This window comes from Apodemus sylvaticus, chromosome 10, assembly GCF_947179515.1.
Source record: "Apodemus sylvaticus chromosome 10, mApoSyl1.1, whole genome shotgun sequence".
Classification (NCBI taxonomy): domain Eukaryota; kingdom Metazoa; phylum Chordata; class Mammalia; order Rodentia; family Muridae; genus Apodemus; species Apodemus sylvaticus.
The window spans coordinates 24,150,701-24,175,285 of record NC_067481.1 but is presented as its reverse complement, the minus strand read 5'-3'; the positions used below and the strand labels follow the sequence as shown (position 1 = coordinate 24,175,285).

Genomic DNA, 24,585 nt, shown 5'->3' with positions numbered 1-24,585 from the left:
TACCCCCAACACATTCTAGTCTGTTTCAACAGACACACCGGGGTTTTGCTTTGAATATACATCCTTGTTGCATCTTTAAAATGTAGTAGGGCATGATGGCACATGTCTGTAATCCCAGCATACAGGGTTAGCTGAGTCAGGAGACTCCTAAATTCAAAACTAGCCCGTAATACATAGCAATACCCTATCTAAACAAACAAATAAAAAGGAAGCTTTGAAGTAAAAAAGGAACTTGAAGTTTGAACAAGCAATGTCTGTAAGACTTTTGAATCTTTTTTTAAAAAACATATTTATTTTATGTATATGAATACACTTGTAGCTGTCTTCAGACACACCAGAAGAGGGCATCAGATCTCTTTACCAATGGTTGTGAGCCACCATGTGGTTGCTAGGATTTGAACTCAGAACCTTCAGAAGAGCAGTCAGTGTTCTTAACCTCTGAGCCATCTCACCAGCCCTGACTTTTGAATCTTTTTTTTTTTTTTTAAGATTTCTTTATTTTATGTATGTGAGTACACTGTCACTCTCTTCAGACACACCAGAAGAGTGCATTGGATCCCATTACAGATGGTTGTGAGCCACCATGTGGTTGCTGGGAATTGAACTCAGGACCTCTAGAAGAGCAGACATTGCTCCTAACCACTGAGCCATCGCTCCAGCCTCTGACTTTTGAATCTTGAGAAGGCTCCTAGAATGCAGGAGTGGGGCTGACACGGCTGTGTGAAATGTATTTCAGAGCAATATGGGGTAGCCTTGGTTGAAAGAAAACTTCCCAGTTGAAACCCACCATCTAGAGAGACATATTCCCATTTGCAGTTAATGACTACCACCTTGTAACTTTAATTCAGTTCATTTCCCATAACAACATCTTTTAAGCCCACCTTGTTTCTAGAACAAAGTGATACTTCTTTCTGCCAGCACACACACATTTAGCCCCTTTCCAGTGGTGTCTGATTTTGGGTGGAAAGATGTGAAAAATCAGCTTAAAATGCCTTTAGACTAGGAGTTTTAAAAGGGCTGGTGCTAGCTCTGGTCATGGTGGTGCACACCTTAATCCCAGTACTCGGGAGGCAGAGGCAAGCTCTCGAGTTTGGGGCCAGCTTGGTCTGCACAGTTCCAGACTAGCCAGGTCTACAAAGTGAGACCCTATCTTAAAGAAACAAACAAATAAATAAAACCCAACAACAATAATAAATCGTCTTAGGTTACTATTGCTGTGACGAAACATAATGACCAAAAAACAAATTGGGCCGAGCAGTGGTGGCACACGCCTTTAATCCCAGCACTTGGGAGGCTGAGGCAGGTGGATTTCTGAGTTCAAGGCCAGCCTGGTCTACAGAGTGAGTTCCAGGACAGCCAGGGCTACACAGAGAAACCCTGTCTCGAGAAAAAGAATGAATAAGTTTTTTCTCTGTATGTATGTATGTGTTCATGTGTGTATGTATGCATGTGTGTGCATATGTATGTGAGTAGGTGTATGGAGGCCAGAGGTCACCATTAGGTGACTTCCTAAGTTATTCTCTCTCCTCCATACTTTTCTGGGACAAGTTCTCTCCCTAACCCTGTGGCTCCACAGTTGGCCTACTAACTGGCCAGCAAGTCCCAGTGGTCCTTTCTCTGCCTCCACATCCTGGGTTACAGGCTCCTGTCACTACCCCAGCCTGGTGCTGTGGACACAAACTGAAGTCCTTACACCTGCGTGACAAGCACTTCATTGGCTGCTCCACCGCCCCAGCCCCAGGTTAGGGCTCTTTGGATATTCACTGTATGTGAGACGCACCCAGGCCAATGCTTTTGCTGGTGTGGGAGCTTCAGTTTGCTGGGAAGGGCAGGCTTTCCATTTAGCAGAACCCACAGGAGATGAGGAATAGGGAGGGTCCTAAGAAGTCAAGAGTCTGTGGCAGGGGTGACTTAATAACTCTGTTCTTTTCACAGACGATTTTGAGTCCAAGTACTCCTTTCATCCAGTGGAAGACTTCCCTGCTCCGGAAGAGTATAAACATCTTCAGAGAGTATACCCCAGCAAAACAAACCGAGGTGCGAGCCAGGGTGGTGACGACTGCTTCCATGGCTGTGTGCGGCAGGGTCTGTGTGTTCTCTGAGGTCTAATGTGCTTCTGCACAAGTAGAAGTCAGTGGGTGTTTTCTCCTCCCACCTAGTGAACCCTGGGATTAAACCCAGGTCAGCAGGCTGGCAGCAAGCCCCTGCCTCCTGAGCCATCTCTCCAGCCCTAGTCTCCTAACTTTGAAAATTGACTTAAAGAGCCTGTCTTAAGGGCTAGAGAGATGGCTCAGCAGTGTGGAGCACCAGCTGCTCTTCCTGAGGTCCTGAGTTCAATTCCCATCACACACATGGTTGCTCACAACTATCTGTATCTAGTCTCATGGGGTCAGATGACCTCTTCTGGTATACAGATAGATGTATAGAACATTCACATACATTAAAAACATAAATCTTTTTTTTTTTTAAAAAGGTTGTCTCATTTCAGAAATGTTATTTAGTCTGTGCACTGAATATGTGTATTTTTTGTTTTTTCCTCCTCCAGCTGCCCGTGGAGCCCCACCTCTGCCGCCCATTCTTAGCTGAAGCCTGGCGTGGCCCTGCTCCTCAGGAAAAGGATGGACCTCCTCTTCTCAGATGGTCCCCCCACCCCTAACACCTGCATGAGAGCTCCTACAGTGTTTCTCCAGTGCGGCCAACCCTAGACTCCGAGCGTCCTCCAGCCCAGCTCCGCCTGTGCCGCTCCTCTCTGGACGCGGGGATTGGACTCTTTCCATTGGCAGTCGGCTCTGCGCCCATAGCCACCTTCTTCCAGCAAGCCCCGCTAGCCAGAGGAGGAGAAAGCTTCCACGTCTCCTGCTTCCTTCCAGGGAAAGGTGCCTTGTTATGGTGAATGGACTCACATTGGGCAGGGTAGAAAATGTAACCCCTGTCTCTGTTATTCACCGAGGGCGAAGTGTGGTGTGTGCATTATAGCCCATAGTTTAGGAGGTTGGTGTGGCCCGGGCTTCTGAGGAGAGGATAGTCCATGATGCAGGAGGGGATTTGCAGAGCAGTGATCTGTTTTAAAGGTCAGGTTACAGAAAGGACAAGGAAGTGGGTCTTCTTCATTTTACGAGGGTTTTGGTTTTGTTCTCATCCCTCTTCCCCCATCCCAAGCGATGAGTTGTACATACTGAGTACTAATCAGTTAACTAAACAGTAAAAGCGCATGAAGTAAAGGAAGATCATTTCAGAGCCAGTCAGCTCTGTGCAGTTAAGGGCTGGACTGTCCGAGCTCTGGGGCCTCCTGCCCCTTCCCCGGGGTGCTGGGCTCAAGGGTGTCCTTTCCCGATCCCACAAGAGAAGAGTCACTCTTTGTTGAGGGCATTATCTCAAGTCACAGACCCACCCTACAGACTTCTTATAAGACATGAAAAGATAGGGCCTTAACCACAACCTCCTGGTTGCTTCCATTTTTTCTGATTAACCCTGAAGTAGTCTGCAGCCTGAGTCCTTCAGCCCTTGGGGAGCGCTCCAGGGAGACTTAAGAAGGGAATCAGGAAGTACTCACTTCATGGTAAGGTCTTGGCTCTCCAGGGCCTGTAGGTCTTGACAGCCTGCTCATCTGAGAATCTCACATCCATCAGACTTCAGGCGCTTCCTGTTTTCTCCGTCACCCTCACCTCACTGAGACTGTAGGATTTAAGGCCACAGAGTGGGAAAGGGAGCTTCAGGGGGAAACAGAGTCCTCTAAAGCAAGAAGCACAAAGACATAGGGAGTCATGCATGCGGCCTCCGCCCAGGAGGCAGGCCTTCCCTGGCGGCCAGCAATACATTGTTTCTTTGTCTTCCAAGTTGTAGGTGAACAGCATAGGAAGTGGATCTTCCAACTGAGACTGGTCTGTGGGCCAGGGAGTGTCGTCCTACAGCAGTGTGGGGCACCTGGACTCCACACCCAGAAAAGCTGCTTTCCTACAGTCTTGACCTGGGCACAAGCTGCTCAAATCTTGCGCGACTGTAGGAAACCTGGTTGTTCTTTGAGTTGGGTAGGGAAGCTATTGAAAGACTTCCAGATACACCTCGGGCTTAAACTGTCATAGGGACTTTTCTGGTTTTTTCCTTCTTATTTTTATTCTTATTTTTTTTCCCTTCCCCTGAGACAGGGTTTCTCTGTGCATTCCTGGCTGTCCTGGAACTTAGATCAGGCTGGCCTCAAACTCAGAGATCCCCCTGCCTCTACCTCCCAGGTGCTGGGACTAAAGGTGTGTGCCACCACACCTGGCTCATAGGGACCTTTCTAATCTAGTGGAACATAGGCTAAGGATCTGTGTGTAATGCCAGGTCAAACCCAAATCTTCCAGGACTGGTGAAGGTGGACCTAACTTGCTTTATTTATTTATTGTTACCCATTGCCAGCTCCAGGACCACTTGGACTCATGGGACAGGCAGTGGTTAGAGCGCATCAGACTTTTAATTGTTCACTATTTATCCTTCTTCTCAAATCTGTTAGCAGTTATGCTCCCAGCATCCTGAAGTGAACAGAGCTAAGAAAGGGAGAAGAGCTGACACTTCGAGAGTCCAGGGTAGATGCTGATCGTTGAACTTGACTGTGAAGTCTTCCCATTTGTTATTGAAATGGGAGCTGATGCCTTTTGTACAATGTTATCAAAGTGTGAACATTTTCCCTTACTGAAACACAGACCATCAGAAATATATACTCGTGTATATTTGTGTGTGTATGTGTGTGTGTGACACACACACACATACACACACACACATATTTGTATACACACACATACATCTACTCACAAATAAAGCCAAACCCCAGCTTTTTGCTGGGGCTGATGGTATCTTCCTCTACTCGACCTGCTGCCCTTTCTATTCCCCAGATTCAGACTGTGTCGTGTGGGTATTGATATTTTCGTTGTCTTTGCCTGGTGGAACAACCACCAACAAAAGGCCTGGGTTTAGATTTGAGTGAGTGAGTTTGCTCCTCCAGTTGAAGGATCGCGTTGATGACACGACACGTGACTTAAATGTCTCTGCCTTATTCATCATTTGGTCCTGCTGTTAATAACAAATTTATTATCATGTATATTTGCTATTGGAGATGGGAATGTGATCCTCAAAATTGGTCTTTTGTATCGCAGGTTTAAGATAGGCGGGCTGTGAGAACCCTGCCGATTTCCCCCTTTATGTCCCCTTGGGAATGTCGTCTCTTCAGTGGAAGATTGGGTGGTCTCATGTTGAGGCTGTTAGTCCTTTTAATTCCCTTGTCCCCTCCCAAAGGGGAGCAACGTTGTCCAGCTAGGCAGCCCGGAGCTTGGTCGCAGCTCCCAAGGTATTTTTCCCTAATGGGAAGCGCTTGATCGCTGTTTCTTCCTGCCCTGCCTGAAGACAGGCAGTGGTTCCGATTTTCAAGTGAGCCTGCCGCTCCTCTTCCCCTTTCTCCTGTCACCAAACCTGGACCAAAGTACTTCATATTCCAGGTGTGGTTTCCTCTCTCCTGGGACCTGCTGCAGCTGCAGAGCCCTGTCCTTCTCACAGCCTCGGCAACTTGTGTGAGCCGCTAGGGCCCTCCCAGCTGATGGCTGTGAGGCATGAGGTCCTCACCAGGAATTCATCCCTGCCCCCTTTCCTAGCGCCTGCAAAGAAACTAGTCACTGGCCATTGCCCTGGGGGAATCCCCTCACCCAGTGGCTTCCCTTCCCGGATTTACCTCCAGGGAGAGGTGAGGGTGCGGGGATAACTGTAAATAGACTTGCTGCAGAGCAACTCAGGGTTGGGGTATGTTTTAATTCTCCTGATCACTTGAAAAATAATCTGTAGGCTGAATGCTTCTGGAGTGTGGGAGAAATGTGACTCCAGGTCCTCACTTCTCTGAGGCTCTGGGGGTGGAGTGTAGGGGGCAGAGGCCCTTTGATGGCAGGACTTCACTGTCTGTCCTTCTGGAAACCCAACCTGCCATCAGCCGCAAATCAGATTCTTCACATTCCAGGTGTACGCTTTCTTTTCCCTGTGACTCTCAGTCCCTAGCTGCGCGGTCAGAGGAACTCTGTTAAACCACCCAAATTTAGGGAATGAGAGGGAAGAGAGGAGGCCATTATAATTCTGCCTTCAAGACTCATTTCTTGAAAACAAGATGGAAAAAAAAAAAGATAACCAACATCAATCACAGGCAAAAACAAAAAAACAAAACAACAAAAAACCCACAAAAGCCAACACCAACCATTTAACTGAAGGAAGGGTCTGGCTCTACTCCATCCCGTGTTCATTGTGCCTTTACTTGTGTTAGATCTCTGTGCTTTCTTCCTCCCCTCTATGATGTCATTAATTAAAACCTTCCTTGATAACCACTGTTTCCTCTCTGCTCTGTTTCTTACAGCTTGGTGGGTTTCTTCTCTGTCTTCCGTCTTCCTGGCCGGGTGGCAGAGGGGCTTCGCACACCCTCCTACCACCACCTTATTTTTTATTTCCATGTCTTAACTCTTTCTCCTTTCCCACAGTTTCCAGCCTGGAAGTTACCGTCAGCACAACACCAAGAGTGGTGTGTGTGTGTGTGTGTGTGTCCATCTGCATGTGCGTCAGTGTCTTTGAAAAATAATTTATTGTGTGATTTATTTTGGAGTTTTTATTAGTGTTAACAGTACTGTTCCACAACAGCAGGGATCCCAGCACCCCCCCACCCCCCTCCCCCTGCATAAAATGTATGATCTGGTCTCAGGGTGGAGTCCGTGGTACGTTTCTTTCTGTGCAGTTTCATTAAACCTTAAAAGAAAAAAAAAAGAAAACAAAAAGAAAACCTCTGTGTATTTTTGTCCTGAGCAGCGCTGTTTCAAGTGATGGCAGCGAGAGGGGCAAACCCATTGTCTCCTCTTCTGAGCAGGCTTGGCCGCCTGATTTCAGGCTTCGTGACGTGACATGTGGATGTATGGGGCAGAGGCACCGCAGCTTTCTGGGGGCTTTCTGCCTGTGTGTTTTAAAAATCACCATTTTGGCCCAGCTGACCAGTGGTTCTGTGTTTTATTTGCTGCTCACTCCCTATTGCCCCTCTCCTAAGGAGCCCCAGAGGTTCCTTTCCGTAGGTTCTGTTCCCTGTGACCTCTTAGACTCTGTTCCTGCGTCTGTGCTTCGAGACGATTCTCACCCAGGCAGCAGAAGAAAAGATGAGGGCAGGGCCCTCATATTGTGAATCTCTGCATAGTCCTGCTGACCTGGAACTCACTGTGTAGACCAGGCTAGCCTTGAACTGAAAAGGTGCTCTTGCTTCTTCCGGAGCTGGGATCAGAGGTGTGCGGTACCACATCTTCACTGCCGTTTCAACTGAAATCTTAGCCAGTTTTCTTGAGCTTTGACTTCAGGTGTTAAAATTCAACCAGGCCTCTTTGTGTTTGCTGCTGACAGTAACTGCAGCAAAGTCCGCTGAAGTTGACTTGCACTTTCACTCATAGTAGACCGGCCAGTTTCTTCCTTCCGGGTTTATAATGTGTGTGTGTGTCTGTGTATTTCTCTTGGAATCTAGGTCAGTATAGTGTGTGTGTGTGTGTGTGTGTGTGTGTGTCTGTGTCTTAGAATCTAGGTCAGTATAATGGGTGTGTGTGTGTGTCTTGGAATCTAGGTCGATATAATGGGTGTGTATGTATGTATGTTGTGTGTGTGTATCTCTTGGAATCTAGGTCGATATAATGGGTGTGTACTTATGTGTGTGTGTGTGTGTGTGTGTATTTCATGGAATCTAGATTAGAAAAACCTGCCAGGGAAGGTTTCTAGCAGAGTGGCTGAATTCCTGATTATTTGACCCATTATTGTTATTAACATGAATAATAATTTATTGATTTCATTGTTCTTTCTGACTTCACAGCCTACACTATGGCACTTGCTTAAATGACCCTCAGCTTCCAGTCCTGTAAATTGGATACTATCGCTGGTCCATGTGTGTACCTTTGCACATGCTCAGAAAGATGCCAGACAGGTCTTTCCAGTGTGACTTGATTCCTGCTCTGTGACCCTGTGTGAGTTAAGTGGTAAGAACGCCAGCCTGCTTGCTGCCGATTGTTCAGGCACAGCTGTGCATGCTGGGACTGTGTCTCAAGTATTTCCTGGCCCAGACCTTGAACTGCAACTAGTGGGAAGGAAGCTGTCTTTCTCTTGCTTGTCAATACTCTGTCGATGGAAAAATGCCAATCTCAGGATGGTGACCACACCAGAAAAGAATTACAATTACCTTTGACACCACCACGCCCAGTCTGATCTGTTTTTGCACATAATTAAATTTATTCCACGTTTATGACTTTGAGATTTAGAGGACTGTATATGTGCTTTACAGCCATAAACACCACCATAGTCTAGTAGATCTAGTCATCAGGAGGAAGATATGCATGGTATTGGAAGACTTTAATCGGAAGGAAAGTAACACATTCCAGCCAGGAGCCCGAGTACAAAGGTACTGAGATGTGTGTATGGGGTTACTGGAGGAGAAGCCTCCAGCTGACGACCTTTTACAGTTCGGTCCCGACCTTCTGCCTGCACAGGCCTTCATTTACTCTGGCAAACTTCTCTTGAGCTGGAGCTTTAAAAAACAAAACAAAACAAACAAACAAAAACCACCACCACCAACAACAAAAGACCCTGGTGAATGCATTCTTAGGCTGCAATATGCACATTAAACACAACTTCTCTGCTCCGTCCCCTATAACTCAGGTAGCTCTTAAATTGACTGGGCAGATGTTGCTATTTCCGACGATGTGGGCAGGTTTTAGGTCCTCAAGTTACAAAGATGTGAGCCGTGGAGGTATTCTCAGGTTCCACTGCCCTGGTAGAAACTGCATCCAAGCTGAAAGCCTCCCTTCCACGCGCGGTTTTTTCTCCCGTGCACATCAGCTTGTTTTCTTCTGGAGTTCTTAGCTGCTAGAAAACCTTCAGAGAATGCACCCTTTCACCATCTTGACCGGTTTAGAACCCGTCTCTCTTTAATCTTCCTCCATAATTAAGTAGTATAGAGTTTAGTTTTCTGTCAGACTTTAAAATGCAAATATCAGCTCTTCCAACTAGTTATAAAAGCTTCCTTGGGTGCTTATAAAGACTAATTAAGGTGATAGAGGTAAAATACTGAGCTCAGCCCTACACACTTAAGAACTCATTGTCTCTTACAGCTATTTGAAATAAGAGTTAACTGGTGATTGTACTGTTGGTCATCTGTGTCTATTTTCTTTGGTATTGGAGAATAAAAGATATATTTTATAGCCAGGTGTGGTGGTGCACACCTTTAATCTCAGCTCTTGGGAGGCAGACTCAGATCTTGGAGTTTGAGGTCCGCCTAGTCAACATAGTTCCATTGACAGTCAGAGCTACCAAAAAAAAAAGTCTCAAAAAAAAAAAAAGAAAGAAAGAAAACAACAACAACAAAAAAGAGATAAAACAAGAACAAAATCCCATAAACTTTACCTTTACCTAGAATAGGGTTCTGGTCTTTAAAAGAACCTGAGGTGGTTATTAACCTGGGAGCCTGGCCTGCCAGCAAATGACGGCTCTAATTTACATTTTTCATTAAGCACTCAGCTTGCCTCTCTGATAACTGTCTTCCCTGCCTCTGAAACCCTAGTGCTTGGCCATAAAAGATTTTCAAATTAAAGGGACAATTTTATTCTCTACGGTGTGTAGATAGATTAAAGTTAAGAAGGCGTTTGGAGCCGGGCGGTGGTGGAGCACGCCCTTAATCCCAGCACTTGGGAGGCAGAGGCAGGCGGATTTCTTGAGTTCGAGGCCGGCCTGAACTCACTTTGTAGAAAGTGAGTTCCAGAACAGCCCAAACCACAGAGAAACCCTGTCTCGAAAAAAACCAAAAAGAGAAAAAAAAAGGCGCTTGGAATGTAATTACCTTGAAATTGTAGGATTGGTGTTGGACTTGTTTCAGACTTCTCAAGCACAAGTCAACAAATAATGAGATGGTGTCAGTTTGCTTATATAGGTCTAGAACATGCCCCCTAAAAACCCTCTCCCCACAGAGAACTCTGACCTTACACATTAATTTGCTTTATGCCATACAGGACCGTTCCCCAAAGAGTAGGCCTTCTGTAGTAGTCCTCTTAAAATCTAACCCACCAGAATAATGAAAATCGGTACATTTGGAGGAAAAGAGGGGCAAAGATAGCCCAGTAGAATGAGAATGTTAGGCAACGCGGGGAACAAAGATACCACAATAAAAATACAAATGCGGAAGTAGATTGTGTGGAGGCAAAAAACTACACTTCCCGCCAGGCCTTGCGGCGAGGCGTGCTCACCAGCGCGCGCCTTTCCTCGGAGGTCTCGGATGTTAACGCCCTCCCGGGCGAGTGGGTGTGACTTCGTGCTAGGCTCTGAGACCTGGGGCCGTCCTATTGGCTGCTGGCCTTCACCGGCGAAGGCGTGGTGATTAGTGACAACTAATCAGAAGCCTGGCTGGACTTTGGCGGGAGACGAGAAGGCAGAGTAGAGCGGATTTGGCGCGAGCTGACTTTGCAGCAGCTGTGGATCTTGTGGCGGGTGAGCCCTTGCGGTTGTGATCGCGGCCCGGAGGAGCGTGCACTGAGCGACACGGCCTTGAAGAGTGAAACGCCTCCTTGAGAAGTCTGGTGCCCAGAGAGTTGAGGCTGGTCCGAGGAAGGCCGGTGGAGAGCGGAAATCGCCTGAGGTCTGAGGCTGGGTCAGGGAGGGGGTTGTGAGCTCTGGAAGTGGTTCGAGCACGGAGTGTTGGGAAGGAGCAGAAAGCTGCTGGGAGGAAACGGTGTAGGGTGGGGTTGAGGGCTTTGCGGAGTGCTGGCTAGTTGTGTGCGGAGGACGGAGCTGCGCTTGGCCTGGGCTTGGGAGAGCCTAAATGTGACGAAGGTATTAAAGGTATGACAGAAATCACTGAAGATAAACTCTGGCATCGCTCAAGGGTAAGAACTTGGCTGCTGGTCCCAAGATAACCCAGGGTGATAGCCGTGTGCTTCTGTGACTCTCTCTTTGAGAGCTAATAGTTTCCACGTCTGACTTATAGTAAGACTATAGTGTGTAATATGTGTGTAACGGAATGTTACACGTACTAAGCAGACAGACGTTACCCTTTATTACATAGATTTGCATGGGAAGCCGAACTAAATGTTAAAAATGCTATATGATTTATAGAGTGCTGGTCCCAACTATAAATAAACTGTGTGTGCTTTTCTCTTTGCTTTCCTGACTCTCCTTTGTATCCAGCTGTGTGGCCATCATGCCTCAAACCCGATCCCAGACACAAGCTACCATTGGCTTTCCGAAAAAGAAGCTATCTAAGACCCTGAACAAAACAAACTCCCGGGAGAGTCAAGGAAAGCTCAGAAACGCCCAACCTGTACCCACCACTCCGTGTGCGGATATAAAAGTTCTGCCTCTCAGCCCCCGAAAACGTTTGGGTAAGCTGGCCACTTCGTGAGTGAGTCTTCGCAGTCGAGTTCTCAGCCTGTCTTGCCTTGATGCTGAAGACTCCTGGCTCAAGGCCGGAGCCGCATTTGCCTTCCTAATGGCTGCCAAGTGTGTACCGAGCCTCACAGTTAGGCTAGCTGTACACTAATAGAGAACATTTGCTGAGGAACGTAGGTTTGCTCTTCATTTCCTTAGTTCTGTCCTTTAAATATTCCTTGAAGTGATAGTGTTGTGAAATTTGCCTACGTATTTGGGAAATTAAGAAGAAACAAATAGGGGACTGAAGAGGTGGATAAATCTTTTTAACAAAAAAAGAAAGACTCTGGGAGTTGGTAAGCAAGCGCTCAGGAGGCAGAGAGAGGTGGGTGGATCTCCTGAGTTTGGGGCCAACCTGGTCCACAGAATGGGTTACACAGAGATCCCCTGAGAGGGTAGATGAGATTCTTTTGTTTGTTTGTTTGTTTGTTTTCAAATAGTACTTAACAATCATTGTTTTGTTTTGATTTTGGAAAAATGATCTCTAACTCAGGCTGTCCTGGAACTCACTTTGTAGCCCAGGATTGCCTCAAACTTGAGGTCCTTCTCGCACTACCATGCATACTGTGTGTGGTGATGTCGCAGCTGCCAGGTGTTAGGTGCCTTGTGTGTGCTAGGAAATGCTGTACCTTCATCTCTACGCGCCCATCTAAGAGTGTTTGTACGGTTGTTGTCGGTAGATACTCCTCCGTGAGTACGGAGGGCAGTTGTGAGTGGGGGGGTGATTCGGCCATATCTGGAGATTGGGAGGGGGTGGTATTGGAACAGCGAGTGAAAGCTGACAAGACCTCTGGGCATCCAACAGTGCACACAAACTGCTTCCTAGAGAGGGAACTTAAAAAGTTTAAAAAAAAAAAAAAAGCCAGGCGGTGGTGGCTCACGCCTGTAGTCCCAGCACTCTGGGAGGCAGAGGCAGGCGGATTTCTGAGTTCAAGGACAGCCTGGGCTACACAGAGAAACCCTGTCTCGAAAAGAAAAAAAAAAAAGAAGAAAAAAAAGCTTCAGGAGTGCCATCTGGTGGCCACATTTGCTACTAGGTGAGAAGTTTCTTTGGTGGTTCTGATTCTTGGGGCTGATGGTGGCTTACACAGATCCTAGCACTCAGGAGGCAGAGGCAAGCAGATCTTTTGTGAGTTCAGGGGCAGCCTGGGTTACACGGAGAAATCCCATCTCAAAAAAGAAAGACATCGACCTGTTTCCGAATGTGGGCGACGTCTCTGGTTCTTTCCGGCCCTCCACTGAAGGACAGTAGTGCTTTAGGTGACCAGCCGCCGACAGCGTTGCTGTGAGCAAACACCTTCTGCTTCATGTTTCAGGCGACGACAACCTGTGCAACACCCCTCGTTTATCTTCCTGTTCTCCGCCAAAGCTGGGCAAGAAAGAAAACGGCCCCCCTCGCTCTCATACACGGAAGGGGTGCAGATTAGTATTCGATGACGAGCCGACAGTTAAGGCTTCCACCCAAAAAGAGCAAGACAGAGTTCCCCAACACCACACATCTTCCTCCACTCAGAGAGGTCTAGAGAGTGAAACAAATCCTGAGCAGAAATGTCCGCCGGAGAAGGAATCTGTGTGTATAAGACTGTTCAAGCAAGAAGGTGAGTCCTTACGTGGTAGAGTGGCCATCAGCGACTGTGCTGGGGGATCTGAATGAAGCCCGGTCACCTTCGTCTGTGTCTTAGTTGTCCTTTTCCGTCTGACACAGGCACTTGCTATCAGCGTGCAAAGCTTGTCCTGAATACAGCTGTCCCAGCTCGGCTACCTACCAGAGAGCAGGAGATGGGCGTCATCAGGGATTTCCTGAAGGAACACATCTGTGGGAAAAAACCTGGAAGTCTCTACCTATCTGGTGCTCCTGGAACTGGAAAAACTGCCTGTTTAAGCCGGATTCTGCAAGACTTCCAGGTACACCAAGATTCTGAGTTATGGATACTTTTGCTGAAACAATAATGTGTGTGTGTGTGTGTGTGTGTACACGCGCGCATTTGTATTTTGCTTGCATGTATGTTTGTGTGAGGATGTTGGATCCCTCTGGAACTAGAGTTCTGGGTAGTTGTGCTCTGCAGTCTGGGTGCTGAGAATTGAACCTGAGTCCTTTGGAAAAGTCACCACCACTGAGCTATCTTTCCAGCCTCTTAAGAGTGAAGGAAGAACTGGGCGGTGGTAGTGCACGCCTGTAATCCCAGCACTTGGGAGGCAGAGGCAGGCGGATTTCTGAGTTCAAGGCCACCCTGGTCTACAGAGTGAGTTCCAGGACAGCCAGAGCTATACAGAGAAACCCTGTCTCAGGAAAAAAAACAAAAAAAAACAACAAAAAAAAAGAAAGTAGAGCTTCATTCTTGTATCCTGTTTGCTCTGAGATCTGGTCAGGTTTGAAGAAATTGTTGTCTGAAGACAGCATAACTCTCATGTTTGCATTTTTTTTTTCAACATAGAAGGAAGTAAAAAGCTTTAAAACGATCCTGCTGAACTGCATGTCCCTGCGGAGTGCCCAGGCTGTGTTCCCAGCTATCGCTCAGGAGATTGGTCGGGAGGAACTGTGCAGAGCAGCTGGGAAGGACTTGATGAGAAAACTGGAAAAGCACCTGACGGCCGAGAAGGGCCCCATGATGTGAGTGTTTCTCTGTTGTGTGATGCTCGGTGAGATTCTGTGAGATGTTACCCAGGGAAAGAACGTTGCTCTGCGACTTGGGTACATGCGGCTGAAGGAGAGAAAGATGATACACTTTCTAATTCATTTATTGATGGTGCTAGGGCTCAAATCCAGGGCTCTGCGTGTGTTAGATAAGCCCTCTACCACTGGCTCACACCCACAGCCCCTACACTTTCTGATTATTGAGTTTCAATTTTAACTGTTTTCTTGCTTGTTGTATTGGGGGTTTTGTTATTTCATTTGGGATGGTTTTCTGTTTGCTTCTTTGTTTGGGTTTTTTGTTTTGTTTTGTGTTTTTTTTTTGTGTGTGTGTGTGTTTTTTTTTTAATTTATTTATTACATGTAATTACATTACAGCTGTCTTTAGACACCCCAGAAGAGGGCATCAGATCCCATTACAAATGGTTGTGGGCCACCATGTGGTTGCTAGGATTTGAACTCAGGACCTTCAGAAGAGCAGTCAGTGCTCTTACCTACTGAGCCATCTCTCCAGCCGTTTTGTTTTGTTTTGTTTTGTTTTGTTTTGTTTTGTTTTGTTTTGTTTTGTTTTGTTTTTGGAAATAGGGCTTTCTTTGTGCATCCTTGGTTGTCCTGGAAGTCACAGAAATGGACACACATTATGCGTCATCACTACCAGACCTAGTCTGGTTTGTTTGTTTGTTGTTTTTCTGTGGGGTTTTTGTTTGTTTGTTCTTTGCTGGTTTTTTGTTTTCTTTTGTTTTTTGTTTTCAAGACAGGGTTTCTCTGTGTAGCCCTGGCTGTCCTGGAACTCACTCTGTAGACCAGGCTGACCACAAACTCAGAAATCCGCCTGACTCTGCCTCCTAAGTGCTGGGATTAAGGGTGTGCACCACCACTGCCCAGCTCAAACCTAATTTAAAATGTAACTGTTTTTAAGCTATTTCCTTGAAAACAGTTGGATGATACCTGTTCCTGATGGGGCTGGCTGTCGCCCTACCAACCTAAAGCAAACCACCTAAGGTTAGCTCAGATCCGACCTCCGGAAGTTGAGAATGTGACTGGAACTAATGATTTCTCTCTTTGTGTAGCGTGTTGGTGTTGGATGAGATGGATCAGCTGGACAGCAAAGGGCAGGATGTGTTGTACACGCTGTTTGAGTGGCCGTGGCTGAGTGGCTCCCGATTGGTGCTCATTGGTTAGTGCTCAGTTGCTAATGTGAAACTTTGTCGATTGTTTAAAATCTGTTCAGCTTATCCAGTGTGCGAAGGATGTGGGTGCACGCACGTGCATAGAGGCCAGAGGGTAGGCATCATGGGTCAGTCATTTTTATTTACTGAGGCAGAGTCTTTTGCTGGACCTAGAGCTCACTGACTGCTTTGGTCTAGCTGGCCAGCTTGTCCTAGGGGTCTCAGCTGTGCCTCCTGAGTGCTGGGGTTACAGGTGGGCCGCCCTGCCTTCCTGCCTTTGACGTGGCTTCAGGGGTCTGAAGCCAGCTCCTCAGATAGCCAGTGTGTAGTCCATTGAGCCCTGGGATTTCCCTGTGCACGTTAGTTACCTCTCTTGTGAATTTATGTGCAGGCGTGTTTTGTTTGCATGCAGTTCTTCACTGCTTGCATCCCTGATACCCATGGAGGATCATAAGCCAGCTTCCTATCTTAGCAAAATAAGAAAATTACTATGGTAGTAAGTTAACATAGCATAGCATTAGTTTTGTTAGGTCTGAATAAAAATGACAAGCCAGGTGCCACAGTGTATTCCTATGATAAGGTGCAGAATCCTAAAGGAGGACATCTGACACCAATTTGGGCCCTGCCTACACAGGCCCGCCTACATTCACACAGACGTGCGTATGCACACGAGTGTGTACATACAACACTCACAATCATGCAAAGTAACATGGGTGGTGAGGCACCCGTGTGAGCTGCCGATAGAGCATGTGCTTAGTGTGCACGAAGCCGTGGCTTCAGTTCCCGTCATGTATGTCCTGAAACGAGCAAAATGCTGTGTTTTGAAACAACAGATTTGCTTTTTGGTCTGTTGGTTTTCAGGTCAGGGTTTCTCCGAGTTGCCCTGGCTGTCTTAGAACTAGCTCTGTAGACCAGGCTGGCCTTGATCTCAGATTTAACTGCCTCCAGAGAGCTGTGATAAAATGGGGAGCAGGGGGAGGGGGCACCACCATGCCTGGCTCAATAGATTTGTTTTTGAGGCAGGGTCTCACTGCAGCCCTGGCTAGCCTGAAATTCAACAGAAATCTGCCTGCCCACCCTCTTACCCCCTTCTCCCTGTAGACAAAGTCCCTTGTTCAGGGTAGCCTCAAACCCGTGAGCCCCCTGTGAGCTCATGTTGGGACTACGAGCATGTTTCACAATACCTGTCTAAGCACTCCGCCTCACCTAGTAGGTCCACCTTGCCTTTAAGTGTGGGGTATGGTACACGTAGAAGCAACAGTTGAAATACTGGGTTAGGCCTGGGGATTTTCAGGGGCTTAATTTCCTTTTAGGATGATTTTGCTGCTGGTGGTAATTGTTATTTGTCTTCTCAGGTATTGCTAATACCCTGGATCTCACGGACAGAATTCTGCCAAGACTTGAAGCTAGAGAAAACTGTAAGCCACAGTTACTGAACTTCCCACCTTACACCAGGAATCAGATAGCTGCAATCTTGCAGGATAGACTCAGTCAGGTGAGTGCCGGCTGCTGGGCCCAGTTCTGTGACAGGGCTAATAATCTCCGTGATGGAAAACTAACAATAGGTTTAAAGTATTTCAGTTTGATTGCTTTATTAATGGTGTGGCCAGCTCCTGAGGACCATAATGAGTGAGAGCATTTTTATGTGAATTTCTGCACATGGTTTCCTGTATTGGCTACCTCACTGTTGAAATAGAGTGGGGATTAGAGGATTCAAACGCTTCCTTAATGGCTTTTAAAAAGTGGGGCCCGGGCCAGTGTGGCAGCTCCGTGGGTAGGTAGCCAGCTCAGTCCCTGGAGTTCAGTCCCTGAGACCCTCATGGTAGAAGCAGCCTGGAAGTTGTCCTCTGACCTCCACAGCTGTGGCACGCATATTCTATCCCACCCTCACTCCACAAACAAAAATAAACAAATGTGATAAATTTTGAAAAGTAGAGCCTATGAGCTGCACGTAGTGGTGAGTGTCTACTTGGGAAACAGAGGCAGACAGATGACTAAGTCGGGAGCCAGCCAGGGCTACAAAGAGATCTATGTTTAGAACCTAAATTGCTAAGAGAAACCTTTTTTTTTTTTAAAGATGTATTTATTTTAGTCATGAGTACACTATAATTGTCTTGAGACACTCCAGAAAAGGGTGTCAGATCACATTGCAGATGGTTGTGAGCCACCATGTGGTTGCTGGGAATTGAACTCAGGACCTTTGGAAGAGCAATCAGTGCTCTTAACCACTGAGCCATCTCTCCAGCCCCAAGAAACTTTCTATTTTATTTTATTTTATTTTATTTATTACCAGTACTGGGCTTCACAAGGCCTCTCAGGCTAGTAAGTGTTGTTAGCTGAGCTCTGTTTATTTTGCATTTATATTTACTGTATACTTATTTGGGTCAGAGTCTCGGTGTGTTAACTTGACTTTAGATCTTCCTGCTGTAGTCTCCTGGTAGTTAGGATTTTGGGCCTGACTCAAATGTCTTCTGGGTCTTGTCTGAAGGTGTCAAGAGACCAGGTTCTGGACAGTGCTGCAATTCAGTTCTGTGCCCGCAAAGTGTCCGCTGTTTCAGGAGACATCCGTAAAGCGCTGGATGTTTGCAGGTGAGTTATGGCGCGGTTGACTGTTTTTATTTAAAAAATAAACTGAAATGTCGATGATCTGGTGTCGCTCAGATGAATGTGACTTAAGAGGCTCCACACAGCCTCTTTCTGTGCTCAGAAAAGAGGACTTGTTTCTCAGTGGGGAGCGGTGCTGGGTTTCCACCGTGTTAATGTCTGAGACATTATCAGTCCATTACCTACGGAGGGAGAAACAAATGAGATGTTGCCGGCACTCCCGTGGTGATTATAGATTGGTTAATTACATTTGTATTAAAAAAGACTCCAGTTTGCTTTTCCATTCTCCGGTCTCAAGCAGGTTTATTTATGGACCTGAACCATCTTTGCCTTTAGACTTTCTTTTTCCTTTGCATTTGTGGGCACCCCTTCCTCCTTCCAGTTGGTGGTCCCCCAAGTCCTACTCTAGACCTCATTCTCTCTTCTGTCCCCAGCCCCTCCTGCTGGGGAAAGCCTCTGCGCTGACTGATGAAGTTCTTCCTCCCAGTGGGGGCCCCGGGTCCATTAAGTGATCCTCACTGTGCTGGCCCGCTGGTCCTGCGTCCCCCTATCGCCTTACAGAAGATCCAGGTCTGCCCATGGCCTCCTGTGGGCAGAGCACTTTAGAAAGAACAGTGGGAGAGGAAGCTCTTCCTGTTGCTAGAAGGCAAGATCTAGACAGAAAGTTCGCCCTATTCAGCAAACTACTTGAGTAAAGACAACTATGAGTAATGGCCGTGCGGGCCAGCTAGCAAGATTAACCAACAAGTGTCCGTATCTGAGAACTCCCCTTTGGGGTCTGCTGCGTGGGAGGGCTGTCCAGCCTCCATACCGCGTATCCCATCTCCCCAGGACATTTTTTCCTCATCTAGAATGTTACTGGCCCAGTGTATGACAGCCTACTTGACATCTGTAAAAGCAAGAAGAGTAGTCTTTCTGAAATTCCCAGCCTTTTATTTTAAAGGCAGGGAAGTCTCCTTTAGGCAACAACATAACCCAGTCTGTTTTCAGGTATGGTCTCCTGGGTACCTGACTGGTCTGGAACTTACTATGTAAACTGGCCTCTTAAGATTTATTTACTTTTTTTTTAGCTGTGTGTTTGTATGCTGTACATTATATGTGTGTGTAGTGCCTGTAATGGCCAGAAGAGGGCATCCAATCCCCTGGAGCTGGAGTTAGAGGTGGTTGAGAGAGTTGGCTTTTGTGGGTGCTGGGTACCAAACTTGTAAGGGATCTTAAATTTTTTTTTTTAAGATTTATTTTATTTATATGAGTACGCTGTAGCTGTTTCCAGACACACTAGAAGAGGACATGAGATGGTTGTGAGTCACTATGTGGTTGCTGGACCTTTAGAAGAACAGTCAGTGCTCTTAACCACTGAGCCATCTTTAATGTTTTTTTTTTTTTTTTTTTTTTTTTTTTAAATGTATTTTTAGCTAATGCGCCTGCTTTGGGGGTATGGTGGCTTTGTGTGGTATTTGGTTTGGGCCATACTCAATTAATTTTAGAATTTATTTTATTTTTTAAAAGGCGAGCTATTGAAATTGTGGAGTCGGATGTCAGGAGCCAAACAATCCTCAAACCACTCTCTGAATGTGAGTAGCTTACCTGCTTCCTGTTGGCCTTTCTAAACGGAGACCTTTGGTTCCTTACTGGGGAGAGGGGAGAGAAGCAGACAGTTAAATCTCCCTTCACGCAGCAGATACAAGAGGGGGCAGGGCGTGCTAGATGTGGGTTCACGTCAGTCTCCCCTGCTGCTGTCAGTTTGTGTGGTACTGGAAGGGAGTCCCCAGGGCTGATCGTAGTGGTGGGACTCGAGGGTTAAGGTTTCGTCCGAGGCTCTGGAAACGAAAAGGGGGTTGCAGGGATGAGCTGCCTTCTCTCTGGGTGTGACAGGTGCCCTCTCGGTCCTTCTGTAGGAGAAGGTAATGCCTGATGAGTAAAGGGGAGGAAGGAGAAGAGATGGAGGGAGCAAGCAGATCAGGAGTTCATCTCGGGGCAGGCTGTGTGGCAGAGCACAAAGACCCCGTGGCTGTCACAGGCAAGGCTGGCTTCCCTTTTCTTCGCTGGCAGATGCCACCCGGCTCTGAACCGTATACTTAGCGTGTTTAGCGTCCAGTGTTAATCTTTAGAAACAGATCTGACTTGTTTCTTCCTTTTAGTTGGAGGTTCAAGATAGAAACTTCCTCTTTTTCATTAGAATTTACTAGAAGAAATGGTTTAAAAGGTTTCAAAGGTAACCCAAATTAGTGCTTGGGCAGTGAGTCGGCAGTGTATACCAATATGTAGACTGAGATTGTCTTCTCTTGTCTCTTTAGGTTTTCCAGTTCTTATAGGCTCCTTCCCCTAGCACAGGCTTGTCAGTGGCCCTGGTGTAGATTATGGGAGTAACCTAATTCCTGTCTTTTGACTTCTGATATGTGTGGGGGTCTAGTTTCAGTGGCCCAGCTATATAGTAAGCTATAGAGATAGTGACTTCAACTAAATATAAGGAATTTTCAAATGCACAGAAATAACTAGGTTCCCCAGCACTGAAGATGGGCAACAAAAAAATTGCTATACATCAAGGGTGGTGGGCCATACCTGTGATCCCAGCACTCAGCGTGGTCACAAGTTCAAGGCCAATGTAGGCGACTCTTAAACCATGAAACAGAAAGATGGGATAGGTGTCGTGCTGGGATTGTTCTAGAAGGGCCTTGGTCACTGTGTAGGGAGTGAGGATAGACTTCCGAGTCCCCTTCACTGTGGAACTCTGCTCCTCCATCTGTGAGCTCTGGGTTCTCTATTAGCCTTCTGCAGCCTCCAGACAGCCAGCCTCAGGAGGTAGCTGCAGGCATGGGTTGTTAGCGAGCAAATCCTGCCTCTCACAGCTGTGCTTCTCCTAAGACTGGGGCCACGGGCCTCGAGTGTGTCCACCACTCTTCCCAGCCTCTGGCTCTGGGGAGAGTACTGCATACCAGGCTAGCCCGTGACATTTTCTCAAGCATCTTGCAGAATAGCTTGGGCACGTGAATGAACCTCAGAGGACACTTGGGAGAGCCATTTGGGGCGTGGGGCCTAAGGCGGGACCGACTTTACTGGCCACGCTTATCCACCCATTTGACTCATATCTAATTAAAATATTAGATAATTTTTCCAGCTATTCCTTTTCCTTTCATAACTAGCAGGCAGTCATCTTTGCTTCAGAGTTTTAGGCGGAGGATCAACTGAGGGGCTTAGCACAAGGCAAATGCCGTGGCGCCAGGCTTCCTCCCCAGGCCAGCCTCTGAGGCCCTTAGCCATGCCTGTTGGCATCTGTCTGGGCTCTTGCTTATTCCGGAGGGTAGATTACCTGTCTTCTCAACACGAAACTACATCCAAAAGGACAAAATAAATGGGTTGTTGTTTCCCAGAGAAAAGGCAAGCCTGCCTTCTAGAACCGCCTTTTCCCTCATCTTCCGTCCCAGAAACAGGACCTCTACTGTGCCGTTACGTGGGCACGTGGGTTTCTTTCAGCTAAAACCTGCTTTATGTGTCTCCACGCATATATAGGCGGTATCTTAGAAATCGAATAGCGTGCCAGATGGTAGTGGTGCTTGCCTTTAATCCTAACTCTCAGGAGGCAGAGGCAGGCAGTAGAGGACAGATTTTTGAGGACAGATACACAAGGAAGTGAGTGAATGAAGCTGGCTTGCTTCCCTTGCAGGTAAATCCCCCTGCGAGTCGCCGGTTCCCAAGCGGGTCGGTCTTGCTCACATATCCCAAGTCATTTCGGAAGTTGACGGGAACAGAGTGACTTTGAGCCAAGAAAACACACAGGATTCCCTTCCTCTCCAGCAGAAGATCTTGGTTTGCTCTTTGCTGCTCTTGACCAGGCGGCTGAAAATCAAAGAGGTCACCCTGGGGAAGGTAAGCCTCGCATCTCAGTCGGTAGCGCTGAGGCAGGCTCCACCGCAGCTACTTTCCAGAGACCTGTCATTCCCAGGCCATGGGAATTAAAGATGGGTTTTTATCAGGAAGAATGAGTGTTAGTATCACTGCATTTAGGAGCCAGAGGCATGTGGGGCTTTTGCACATTTGACCCAGCCTGGTCTACATACTGAGTTCTAGGCAAACCAAGGCTACACAGTAGTGAGACATTGTCCCAAAAACATGAGTTAAGGCCAGGTGGTGGTGGTGGTCCATGCCTTTAATAACGAAACTCTGGGAGGCAAGGGCAGGTGGATCTCTGTGAACTCTGGGCCAGTCTAATCTCCATAGTGAGTTCCAGGGTAGCCAGGGATAGTAGATCATGTCTCACTACCCTTAGCCCATACCCCAAAATTAAAACTGAGTTAGCCATTAACCAGATATAGTGGTGCAATAGTTGTGATCCTGGTACCTAGGAAGTAGAGCCTGCCGGGGCTGTGTAGAGCCAGCCCATTTTTTTCTTTGCTTCTGTGTCGTCGTCGTCGTCGTCATCATGCCCACCACTGCCCCCACACCACCCTGAACTTACTTAAAGCCCATGTTCCTGAGTTCTACAGTAAGTTAGATGACTCAGCTGTCAATAGCACTTGGGGAAGACCTGGGCCCCATCCCCAAAACCCACATGGCGGTTCACAGCCATCTGTAACTTCAGTTCGGGGGATCCGACAACTCTTCTCCATGGGCAGGCATCAGGCATGAACATGGTGCACATGCATAAATACAGGCCAGCAAAACACCAAATAAAAATAAATCTTTTAATGGATAATCATAAGGTATTGGGGGAGCGGAAGGTCTGTTGCCTATTTGAAGGTTCGAGAAAGGCGGGGTAGGCTATTCGGCTAACTTAAGACACAGTTTCTGGGCTCATTTTCGTTTTTCAGTCTGTAAGGTTATGAGATATGGCTTCTGAGTGACACTTGGTCTCCCTGTTTCCTCCCAGTTATATGAAGCCTACAGTAGCATCTGTCGCAAACAGCAGGTGGCAGCTGTGGACCAATCTGAGTGTCTGTCCCTTTCAGGACTCCTGGAGTCCAGGGGCATTGTGGGATTAAAGAAAAATAAGGAGAGCCGCCTCACCAAGGTACAAGTCCTAGCTTTTTTTGTGTGTGTGTCCCTGCTTTTAATTGTCCTGTCTTGGAGAGCGTGTCCTTTGCTAAAGTAAGGATTACAAGTGACTGGTTAACAGTTTGGTTTCCCGCCAACTAGGGCTTAAGATGTGAGGATGGAGTGATGTAGCTGGGGCCAAGGGGGGTGGCAGCAGTTAACCTGCTGGTCTGAAGAGAAGGGAATACGATAGGGGGTGTAGCAGTGTGCGTGCCTGTGAGCGCATCTGTGTGTGCGTATGCTCTTCATCACGGAAAGTCCTTTTCTCTTTGCAGGTGTCTCTGAAGATTGAAGAACAGGAAATAGAGCACGTCCTGAGAGGCAAAACTTTCCTTGGGAACATCCTCGCTGCTGGCCTGCCCTGAATGTTCTCTTACTTACGGCGCCTACAGGCGTCCCACTGGCATTTGACAGCCCGAGGAGGCTTCATTTTAGTAAGGTCGTTTGGAAGCAGTTACGGCCTTTTTTTTACTCCACACCAGTAAATTTTAGTGTATGAATTCATGAGTGTTAGTGCCGGCTAATATCTTTGGCTCTTATTGTTTTTACCCATAAAAATGACCGAGTAGCTGTGTGTGATGACGTGTGCCTGTGATCCTAGCACTTGGGAAATAGAGGCAGCAGTTCAAGGCCATCCTTTGCTACATAGTGAGTTTGAGCTAGCCTGGACTACCTGAGACTCTAAAAAATAAAACCAGTGACCCCTTTTAAAGCAATATTCAGTACTTTTCCCTTTCGTGGTCCTAACCACGGTACCTGCGAGTATATACAGACTTGAAGAATTTGCATATGTATTACCTCTGTCTACAAAGGATATATTTTGTAAAGAACTTTGAGGTTTAGAAGAATGATCCAGAAAAATACACAAGCCTACGTGGAAATACAAAGGACATTTTGTTCAGAGGATGGTCCATTTGTAGGGCAGGTGCTGCTGCACTGGACTATTTTTAAGGACTGATGAAGATTCTCTAGTGCTCCCCACCAGTATCGGGTGATAAGGAGAGTAACTACAGATTGTGAATATATTTATTTTCAAGTTTCGTTTGTCTGGGCTGTGTTTGTCTTTGTGGGGTTTCAAGCTAATAGGTGCCTCTGTGCATATTGGGGTAAAGCTAAAGGAGTCATTGTCCACCTTCTACAGTGTGGACCGCGGGGGCTGAACTCAGGGCATCTAACTTGGTGGCACACACCTGTCCTTCGAGCTGTTTCATAGACCTCTATTGTCCTTTTAAGCAGCCACACTCCAAGGTAGCTTACATTTTCAGAGGTTAATACAAAAATACCTTCTCACCAGGCCTTGGTGACACACACCCTTAAATCCCCGTCCTCCAGTGACAGAGGCAGGCAGGTCTCTGTGTTTCAGACATGTTCCAGGACAGCCTGGTCTACAGAGACTCCAGAAACAATAAAATTAAAAACAAGTGGAAATACCTTCTCACGCTTTCCTATAGTGTTGCCTTCCCTTGGATGAAGCCAATGTTTCAATAGGATGCAGTGCAGGATGGATTTTTCATCGGAACCCATTTTTCTAGGATCCCTAGAGTTCATCTATGGTTAGTTACCAAGACTTCTGTGGCTGATTTCCTGTGGTGTTAAGTGGCAGTTTATGACAGGAACACCAGAGGGCACCATTACAACACTGCTTTGAAAGTGTGGACCAGGCAATGGTGGTTTTGAGGGAAGGGGCAGAAAGGTGCCTGAGTCTGACTT

At 47.0% G+C, this 24,585-nt stretch overlaps 2 protein-coding genes across 3 annotated transcripts in view; both read left to right on the top strand.

Moving 5' to 3' along the window:
• Window positions 1-6,145, top strand: part of Wipf2 (WAS/WASL interacting protein family member 2) — a 38,615-nt gene extending 32,470 nt beyond the window's left edge. For both annotated transcript variants that reach the window (XM_052194749.1, XM_052194748.1), the window contains exons 7-8: window positions 1,936-2,037; window positions 2,546-6,145. In XM_052194749.1, coding sequence (XP_052050709.1) covers window positions 1,936-2,037; window positions 2,546-2,586 — 143 coding nt within the window. In that variant the 3' untranslated portion in view covers window positions 2,587-6,145. The remainder of the gene's footprint in view (window positions 1-1,935; window positions 2,038-2,545) is intronic.
• A 4,279-nt stretch (window positions 6,146-10,424) lies between these two features.
• Window positions 10,425-23,915, top strand: Cdc6 (cell division cycle 6). Its single transcript, XM_052195532.1, has 12 exons — window positions 10,425-10,651; window positions 11,200-11,393; window positions 12,756-13,037; window positions 13,145-13,344; window positions 13,875-14,050; window positions 15,142-15,248; window positions 16,596-16,735; window positions 17,729-17,829; window positions 19,354-19,418; window positions 21,509-21,711; window positions 22,712-22,852; window positions 23,151-23,915. The coding sequence occupies exons 2-12, from the start codon at window positions 11,213-11,215 to the stop codon at window positions 23,238-23,240; spliced, it is 1,686 nt and encodes a 561-aa protein (XP_052051492.1). The 5' UTR covers window positions 10,425-10,651; window positions 11,200-11,212; the 3' UTR covers window positions 23,241-23,915.
• Window positions 23,916-24,585: the final 670 nt, after the last annotated feature.

What these genes read in the sequence shown, in the direction of transcription:
- Cdc6 (XM_052195532.1), top strand. Translation starts at nt 11,213, where the DNA reads ATGCCTCAAACCCGATCCCAGACACAAGCTACCATTGGCTTTCCGAAA. An exon ending in CCTCAAACCACTCTCTGAAT is followed by an intron (nt 19,419 to 21,508) that starts GTGAGTAGCTTA and finishes CTTCCCTTGCAG; the next exon opens with GTAAATCCCCCTGCGAGTCG. An exon ending in AAGAGGTCACCCTGGGGAAG is followed by an intron (nt 21,712 to 22,711) that starts GTAAGCCTCGCA and finishes GTTTCCTCCCAG; the next exon opens with TTATATGAAGCCTACAGTAG.